A 10,017-nucleotide genomic window follows, 5' to 3' on the forward strand; every position below is an offset into this window, starting at 1 on the left:
CCTAATTCTTCAAGCCCAAAGAGAAAACCGGGGCACATGTCTTCTATAAGATCCTGAGGTGTACCATTTGGCCTTGCATTTGTTTCTCTTAAGCAACTATATATTAACCAATGATGGTGCAAAACTTCTGACCCAAGAACTTCGCAACCCTCTGGCCAAATAATTTCGGGCCGTCTTCAAGTCCCAATGCAAACCCACACGATTTTTCGATCTTGGGCGTCTTCGAGCATGAACCAAACAGAATTTCCCATCCAAACGTGGACTCCCTAAAGGTCAGCACCACCAATGAGTGGAACAAATTGTCCTCGGCCTTTATCAAGAAGAGTTATGCTTCTGTTCGGCTTCGACTTAAGGCCATGATTGAGAATACTGGAAACCACATTGAATGAAAAATTCAGATCTCAATGTGCCTGACAAGACTTGTTTCGAACATATTGTTAGAAGTTGCTTCATACCGCCGCCATTAGCCTCTTTTAAAGGCCACTTAAATTTTCTAAATTTCAGTTCTTCGAAATATGGGTTATATTTTGCACTTCAGAGGGTGCTTTGTGAGTCAGCCCTACTAAATAAATCGCCAATTTGGGTGATTCTTCTTTATTGAATCATTATGCGTTTGAGTTGTTTGTGGGTCCTAGTATAATTAGTAACATAGGGCACATTATGTCCGGAAAAGAAATTGAGTTCATGGCATGTAACAAGCATTTTATTTAGCTATCTACCTTGTCCCTCTTCCCCATTTCGTTTGAGCTGTCTGACGTTGCCAATAAGGGCCCCTATCACAATACCGTATCGTGAAATCTTTGTAGATGGAACATGAAATAGTTTACACATATTCTTAACCTTTGAGCATGAATCAGTATTAGCCCCTTTGGTTTTGGCCAACAAATCGTATATTTAAGCAAAGCTCTTTGAAACAGAATTCTGCCTTTAAAGGCTTGGTATGGGCTGTCTTGATTTTCTGATCAACTGATACATTGGTTGGGATGAGGAGCAACTTCAAAGATGTGCTAAAATATTTGCTCTTGAATTGGGAGTAAATTGAATGTATCTAGTGGTATACCCGTTGCAAGTGAATCTTAGACGAACAACCGGCTAGTTTGCTGGTTAGTCCGATGCTTAATATTTTGCGTTTGTTCACAGACCACATTATGGCACTGATTTAGTCAATCGAGCGGTCAGTCGTTCGATATCTACTTTTTGGGCATTCATTTGTCATACCACACTCGGTCTGCGATTTTTAACCAATATTTAATTTTAGACCTTTTCCATTGCCGGACCTTCTGTGGGAACTACATCAGCTGATGGGGGGGTATCTCAAGGTAAAAAATATCTTCTTGCAAGAATGGCGGCAGGTTTAAACTTAATTCTTGTAATTTAGGCGGCGGAATTGGTGATTGCACGACAGATACCTTCAGTATCACCTCTCCAGGAAATGTGGGCTCTCCAGTTATATGTGGATTTAATACCGGCCAACACAGTAAGCTCTCAAACTTGAAGTTTAAGGGAGATAAATCGTACTCATAAAAGTTTACCAATAAATGGTAACCTAACAACTTGGGAAAAAAGGGCAAAAAATGCCCACACTTTACTTTGATATTGCTTTCCCTAAGATCAAATTCAAGATTGAAATGAAATTTTATAGTTATGGTATCTTGAAAATCTTCATTTTTCCTAAGCCTTTTAAAATAGAAAATAAGAGCATCGAAAAATCCAAAGTCAATTGCTTTCTTTACCATATTAGCCATCGTGCATTTTTCAAACGAAATTATTCAATAAGGTCAAGTCATCTCCATTACTGGAAATGGGATCCCTGCAGTTTAAGAAGATTGAGTTGAATATCGTATTTAGCTTCTAACTCATATGTTATCTGATCCACCAACAAATTAGAGTTGCCGGATCTGGCTAGCCCTTGAAGATAGGTTTGATCAGGAGTTGTGTTCAAAAACCTTGTCCAACTCTGACACAATGATTAAAGATCCTAAACGTTGAAAGGGCACAATAATTCCATTTCAATCCTATTTGGTAGATGGATCAAAGAATCCCTTAAAGTTGCCATTTTTACATTTTTCATCGAGAAGAAGCGTGCGGCACGTTCGGCATTTCTTTGCCATTTTATTTCACTATTCGCTTACTTGGAATTGGCAAGTGCTGATTGAAACACAATCCCCCCCCTTTGTTTGGCAACGAATAAAAAAAGTCTGCAACTAGCAACAACAAACCGGTAGTGGTGGTGATTTGCAAGACAAAAAAAATAACTTGATTCCTATTTGTTATCTTTGTAGTGATTGTGGATGCTTCGGACGAATGTCACAAAGCTTCGTTTGACTTTGGTGGAACCGTAACAAGCCGCCAATTCGACATCAAAGGTAAGATATCCAAAAACCGTTTGGTTCGCGAAAATGTGCAATAATTTAGCTTTGAATTGAATATACTATTTTCTGTCTGCAGTCACTCAATACGCATGCGGAGATGAAAATGGAGGTAAGAACAGAGCATTGCTGTCGTTTTAAACCTTATCTTACATACAGGTCTTTGCTTACTGGTTATGATAGGGCCGGATGGTTGCCTGCAATACTTTACTGGAAACACTGGTACATTTGCAAGGTAAGTTCAGGTCTTTGTCTCCTAAGACCAAGATGCCCAAAAGGTTAAATGAGATACTGAGCATGAAACTACAATTTCTTAATCTTAATCAAGAAAACGAAATCATTGGAAAAGTCTCAATCTTATTTTAGCTACAACTTTCCAACCACGGCCACTGCGCTGACCTCAACTGGTAAGCTTCCATTTTGGGAGACATAACACAATATTTCTTACATGAGTTAGACACAATCCTACTTAGTAGGAGTCAGATCGGATGCTTTTTTGACGTGCAATACGTAGATTTCCTGGCAATCGGTATTCATTACAAGATAAGGGGAAAAAGAGGAACAAAGATTTCATCAGGGTCTGCTGGTTCTTTTGAAAAAGTGCTTGACGAGATCTTATTCAAAAAAAATTTAAATTGCGTAACTTAGGAGGCATTGTGCCCAAAGGATGAAGCAAAATTGAAGTAAAAAGTCAACTGTTGAAATGTTTAAGTATATGTAAAATGAATCATACTGAATATTTCTATAAACAAGCAACTTTCCAAAACTTCCATTATTGTATCAACGTCCCCATTGATTATTATTGTGCTGAAGTTAACAAATAGTTTGGACCAAGCGTGAATACCGGTGTGTCGAAAATGATTTCCCGACAGCTTTGTGGCTGAAAACCTCGAGTTTTAGATTATATATGGAGAGGCTCTTTGGGTCTCTACTGAGAGTAGTGACAGTTCTAAGTATTTCTAAGTACTTATTTCATCTTTCCCCTAAATGGGTACATTTTCACAACGAAGTTAAGACGAGACGAACTCTTTGTTGTACGTCTTTGACTTGCACCAAGGAGAGCACAGAGCACCTCAAGTTCAACCCCAAGACCATAAACGACGTCAAAACGCGCAAGAGGCAGGTCAAAACCTTAGGCATCACAATGGAAATGACAGAAAATGAAATATAGATCTAGAGAGGCGGCAGTAACTGCCAATCCAAATTCCACAATCACGTCCATTGCAGCAAATCTTGGGATGACTAGATCGAGCTCCAGATCAAACAACTAAGTTGAAAGTTGGCCTGACGAAAGGAAACTTCTACTGTCGGATTCTCTTTTTGGACTTCCCTATTTGGCTAAGACTGTGACCCCTGGTTTTATAACATAAAAGCACAAATACATCGGTATAGGCTAATCTACATGGGATTGAAACCATCGGACCTCGAAATCTTGTGTACAATTGATAATTCGCCATATTTATCAGATTTTCCAAATCCTGGTTTTTGTGCTAAAAACATCGTGCAAGCTTCATTAATTGCCATTGTTGATGAATTACAATCTTGGGAACAAACAGTGTCCATTGAATGACCATTTCCATTTTCTTTGCAGTGACTCACTTATCGAACCAATGCTACACCATGTGCTTTCGTCAGGAACAAGGCAAATGTGCCATATGCTTCCAGCCTGTCATTACAGCATCCATTGCAGTAATAGATCAAGCATCGTTTGGCCTTTCCCTAAGTCCAGCTGGGATAGCTGCTGGTACTCAAGACACAAGTTGTAGTATGGATTATCTCCAGGTAATTGTTTATGACGCTAAATGACGAGTAGGTTACATATATGCTCAGCGACTGAAATCTCCATTTATTGTCAACCTTTTGAGGAGCAATTAACAATCGAGAACCTCGAAAAAAACAGTTAGTTCTAGGGTCTCTTTGTTAGCCAAAAGCCTTTTGGTAAGAATTCTAAGTTAAAGTTAAGATATGGATTTGGGTTTGAGAAAATCGTCATATTACCAAATTGACTCGTGAAAAATTATTGAACCACTAAAATGATTAGCGAAACATTTCGGGTGACTCACACGGTTCCCCAGTCACCCCAGCACACTTATCTGAACTACTTTTAAACATGCGTATTTCACTAAAGCTGTTACTTTTGTCTCTTTGACAAAGATAAACATATCTTAATGCCCAGTTTTTCAACACATTCAATTAGCCAGATCAGCCAACTCCAATTCGTTGGTCGATCAAGTAATATATATAAATAAAAGTCAAGTAAAATAAATAATCTTCTCGTCTTGAACTGCTGGGATTCCAATCCCGGTAGCGGTAAGGAAGTCCGCACACAAAAAAAATCGCTTGCCTTTTCTTGCCTTTTCGTCTGAATAGAGTTTAGGCAAGCAAGGCCTCGCTTTGCTCTTCAAACTCGGTACCGTGAAAAGCAAATTTGGTAGAGGTGGCTAAACCTTATCGGTATTCTTCACACTTTAATTTTTGTAAACTTTATGAAAAAAAAAGCAATATTTATCGATCAGATGGTGGATTTCCATTTCGGTCTTATTTTTGTATTGAGGAATGGTTCGTTCCCCACCTTGAATTTCTTAAATCAGGAGTCCTCAAAAGAGACTTTAGAATTGCTTGCTCACGTTGACTTCCGTCCTTCAAAAGGTGTTGTTCAACAAGTGTCGCTATGGTTTCAATGCAAAGTGAATGCCGTTGGCAATTCGGGCACTTTTCATGCTCGTACTCTTCTACTAGGGAGCCTTAGCTTAACCAGGTTAGGCCCCTGTATTTAGTACGACAGTGACGGCAGCACACCGTCGCGGTAGAATTTTGAACCTTCAATTCCGTTCCAAAGCAATGTGTTCATATGCGTCCCAGATCAAAACCAAACATATTTGAGTAAGAAACTGTGGCTCTACGAATTACATATGGCTTTAGCTACCCTTTACGTATCCTTAAACGCACTTTGAACGTTTTAAGCACCACTTTAGAAGCCACTTTCTACATTTTCTGTTGAAAATTACATAATTTGAATCCGCTGTTGCTGCAATTGCCGTTAATGATGCTTGAAGAGTAACCCTAACATTAGACTGTAACTTGTAAATTCGTTACCAATCACCTGCCAAACACATGCTAATAAAAAGCTCTTTCTCTAAGAGTTATTTATAGCTTTAGTTACCCTACGGTTTGGGCACCTTTAAACGTGTATTGAATGTTTTGAACACCATTTTAAGAGCCACTTTCTATAATTTCTATTAAAAATTACATAATTTGAATCTATTGTTGCTGCGAATGCAGTTTTTGATACCTGAAGAGTGTTAGGTCAAATCAATCCCATCCTGAGGAAGCTAACAATCTAGTCACACTGGAGTGATATTTTGTTCTCCATCTCGAGAACTTGAGTACGCAAATGATGCAAAAAATACTATCAGAACAAACTCAAAGGCAAATGTGCATTCCCAAAAACATAAATGCGAAGTCCTACTTGTATGTTTATGTTTACTAATCCATATTTTTTAAATATTTGCAGCTTTTCCGATTAAATTTAGTTTAAATATTTGGTCGTTTTTAGTGCAATATTTTTACCCGACCAACTTATCACTAACCCTTAAGGCACAAGCATTTACAAAAATATGTTTGGTTTGGATCTGGGACCCATGTAAACTCATTGTTTTGGAACGGAATTGAAGGTTCAAAATTCAACCGCAATGATGAGCTGACCTCACTGTCGGACTCTTCCAATACAGGGCACAAGTTTAACCTAATAGTCTGCATTGGAAGAGCAAGGTTTTCACAGATTTTTCTTTAAATGCGTTTGGTTTGGATTTAAGGGCCCATGTAAACTCAGTGTTTTGGAACGGAATTGCAGGTTCAAAATTCCACCGCAATGGTGCCACCCTGAACTCACTGTCGTTATTTTCTGTTTCACTCCTATTCTAATCTAGGTGCTTAAAAATGTCCTCGAACCCTTTTTTCCACTAGTTGCAACATGTCAAAAATCATGAAAATTTCATATGCAACACAAACTTGATTTTTCTTTCAGATTCCTGGTGCCGAAGAGGATGGGGCTACAACGGTGTTCGTTGTCGGATCCATTGCTGATGAAATTCACAATCGTATTTGCGGCAGGTTCTTCAACCTCGAAAATGGGAATGACGGAGTAGGTGGAACCGATAATGAAGAATCCATTTGCAGTAAGTTTAGTAATTGTTTGCTCTATCTGAAACATTTTATTTTCATGTTTCTAATGGCACGATTAGATGATGCTAAAACTGCGCTTCACTACAGAATAAGACTTTGGGGTTCTCTTGACTAACAATTCAGGGAACAAATAATTGTGTACGTTATGTAACGGGGAAGTGAACCATTCCTGTTTTGGAGCTCGTTGAGATCAGACCCGTTTTATTTTTCTCTTGTTCTTATCTCCCTGGATTTTTTTTGTGACTCCCTCGATCTCTGCAGCTCCTTGGTTTCTGTACACAAGCAGTGTTTGTGGTGTGGGTGTTGGGTGAAAAATGGGAATCGTTATTTTTGGGAGAGTGACACTTTTCGCTCCAGAATTCTACCTTTCTGAGCTTTTGCATGGGGAAGAAAACTTTTTACCACTCTGGGCGAGCAGTTTGCTTGAGTCCAGACAAAGTCGTACACTCTGAGGGACATTGATGGAGAGTACTGCATGAAGTAAAAGGTTGCGTTAAAACTACTTCATTCTTCTGAAAAATCACACTACTAATGTTTTACGATCACGAGAACTTCAATAACCTCATCATGTGCTTTCGAGGCACTGTAATAGAAATTCTTGCTCAAGCATGGATTAGGAATTGAGTTGGTTGCCATTTTACAAACATCATAAATCTACTGAACACTGGCATGGAAGCTACTCCTTCTGAGTTTTCTTGTCAGAGAAATGACATTCACGATTTTTTGCTGCCTGGTGTGTGCGATGGGGATCGGCTTTGAACACATTTAGTTACGTGATTCTCGAAATCAAGCTCCGAATTCAGGGAGCCAGTGAGTTGATGGCTCGTTTGTCTGCTTTGGTTGAAACTGAGTAGCGCAAGAGAAGTCGATCAGCCCGACACCCTGATGCCCAACTACCAAAATGTGTTCAAAGCAAAGTACGAGCCATAGATTCTAGACACTGGATGTTGGACGACCGACCACTCGGTTGGTAAAACAGCCCTTGAGAATTGCACAAAATCTTGTATGTGAGTAGTGATGCGAATAAATAAATTTTCAAAATCAGGAGTGCTCAAAAGCTAGGAAAGTCTAAAAACCAGCCGTTTCCAACGTAACGTAAAAGGTTAGGTTTGACCAAAAATGCAGGATACACGTTATTCTTCATCGATTAGTTGGCGGTGCGCATTTTCATGCTTGTGGCAAAATGTTAAGAGGATTAGAGAGACTTTTAGGGTTATTAATATTGTGTTAGGTTAGGTTTGATTAGCTTAGGTTAAGTTTTAAAAAGTAGCATCGCCAACTAATCGGTGGAGAATAACGTTTACCAAAATGCAGCCATGGTTTGAGCAAAGAAAAATCAGGGTTACTTTTTGTGACAGGTTTCCAATGTTCCGCTAGTCTTGTCACATACCACTGAAAATGTAAATTGGTAGCCCTAGTTGGAACCTCCCGTGATTATTTATTTGATCCCACCAGTATATGGGAGACAATCAACTCTGGGGCATCTTTTTACAGGATCCCTCCTTACAGAGCTAAGAAACCCCTTACTGACGATCTAACCATATTTGTTGTGAAAATACCCATATATTTCAAGAGTCTGGTTGTTGGACGACCGACCACTCGGCTGGGAAAGTAGTACGATAAATGGTCTCCTGGGAATTGATCACAAACCGGTTTATTGTACTGTTTAGCCAACCGAGTGGTCGGTCGTCCGACATCCAGTGTCTAGGAATCTAATGTCCGAGGCCATTTGTTGAAGTTTTCTCTTCCAGAGGCCTGTTCTTTAAAGCTCTTACCTCGAAGTTTGGAGCTTGGACGTTAATCGGTATGACAATACACGTAGGCGATTGTAGTTTCACACCAATTAACGAACAAGTCTCTAACTCCGAGGTACGAGCTTTAAAAAACTGGCCTCAGGTTATTAGCTACAACTAGCACTCGCACACACTACGCACGTGGCAAAATAGACATATATTTTGAGAAAGAGGTTCCCGGTTCGAATCTCCTCCCCGACCTTTCTCAAGGAAACTTTTAGACGCTAACCCTGCCAACAAACGGAGAACCAAAGTGATACAAACATGACATTGCCTACCAGAAAAAGTATAAGGACGACCCTAGCATCCAAAGGCAAAAAATAACGTACAGATCAATGGAAATAGATAGATAGATTTATTTCAGGAACACTTTGATCATGATTAAATAATGTCTGAATTTTATCATTGCGTTAGCATCTTGATACATCAAAAATTTCATGAGCATGTAATTCCTCAGGTTCTGGGTAAGCAAAAGCTTGTTTTCACCAGGACCTGGGCAAATTAACGAAGACATGACATAGATAGTCAATAATGTTACAGAGGCCAAGCTGCAACACGATAACGTGAGTTGGAAGAATTACAAAATCAAATTGAAAGGCTTGTAGGAAATCATATCGGTTTGAAGTTATAAGAAAAGAAGGGACTAAGAAAAAGATACAGAAAGAAGAAACATGAAAAACAGAGCAAAGCAAATAATTTCAGTGTTAATTTGTTATGTTTACTAGAAAATGTGAGACGACTTCAGGAATGGGAGGAAAATTAATAGGTTTAGAATTGTATTTGGTGCATGGAGTGTTTTGATGAGATTGAGCGGCTGATAATCGTAATAAAAAATAAAAATAAAAATCATTTTTTAGGATTTTTGTTGGCATACAATACAAATATACAATATAATAATAATACAAATATATCGGCCTTACAGCACATCTCAAGACTGCAAGATATTATTTTTAATAATGTTGCTTCTTATGACAAGACTCTTGCTATTAAAGCGTATCAAATCAGGCTCATAGTTAGACTCCGACAATCGAGGCATTGGGAAGAAAACCTGTTAGTACAACCCTCTTGAATTACTACTCGACATACGAACAACATTTTTTGTCGGAGTCTGCATAGTAATATGCTTTGGCTCGTGTACCCTACGACCTCAAATCAGTTGACCAAAAGAGTACGGTTACATACTTATTGCAAAATACCCTGAGAAAATATAAGTTGAGAAACAACGGTTGAAATCCCTTTAGCGAATGAGGGAACAAGGAAAAGAACGTTGTGAGATGCCGTTGTTTTTACTTGTTCTTGGGGTAGCTTTTTGTGAGGTTCTGGGCAGAATTTTATCTGCCTACCACTACTGACCAGATGCCGCAAGAAGCAACACTCTAATAAATATGTCTAACATGATTAAATTGTCTTTTTAGCTCAACAACGCCCGTTCAGAGTTCACTTCAAAACAGACGCTGATGAAGTAACATTAGCAACCGCTGCTAATATGAATGATCAGGGAGTTCATCCTGGTGGAATTATTGGATTTCATCTAAACTACGCCCTTCAAGATTGCTGAACTGTAGATCAGTAAACAAGTTCTATGATTGATTGACCTTTGGAGCAATGATTTGTGAAAATGTTTCAACGTGAATCATGTCTTTTCAATAAAGTAGTTGTGAGTCTGAATT

At 38.8% G+C, this 10,017-nt stretch overlaps 1 protein-coding gene across 1 annotated transcript; it reads left to right on the forward strand.

Annotated features, from left to right (window-relative positions):
- Positions 1-714: 714 nt before the first annotated feature.
- Positions 715-10,017, forward strand: LOC131885357 (uncharacterized). Its single transcript, XM_059233385.1, has 9 exons — positions 715-1,319; positions 1,379-1,477; positions 2,283-2,366; positions 2,449-2,481; positions 2,553-2,604; positions 2,736-2,776; positions 3,961-4,151; positions 6,397-6,547; positions 9,763-10,017. Coding segments are annotated over exons 2-9 (696 nt in total). The 5' UTR covers positions 715-1,319; positions 1,379-1,476; the 3' UTR covers positions 9,906-10,017.

The sequence above is a fragment of the Tigriopus californicus genome, chromosome 8 (assembly GCF_007210705.1).
Source record: "Tigriopus californicus strain San Diego chromosome 8, Tcal_SD_v2.1, whole genome shotgun sequence".
NCBI lineage: Eukaryota > Metazoa > Arthropoda > Copepoda > Harpacticoida > Harpacticidae > Tigriopus > Tigriopus californicus.

Excerpts from the sequence above, each read along its gene's own strand:
- LOC131885357 (XM_059233385.1), top strand. Across the intron at positions 2,482-2,552 it reads ATGCGGAGATGAAAATGGAG|GGCCGGATGGTTGCCTGCAA; the intron begins GTAAGAACAGAG and ends TGGTTATGATAG. Across the intron at positions 4,152-6,396 it reads GTAGTATGGATTATCTCCAG|ATTCCTGGTGCCGAAGAGGA; the intron begins GTAATTGTTTAT and ends TTTTTCTTTCAG.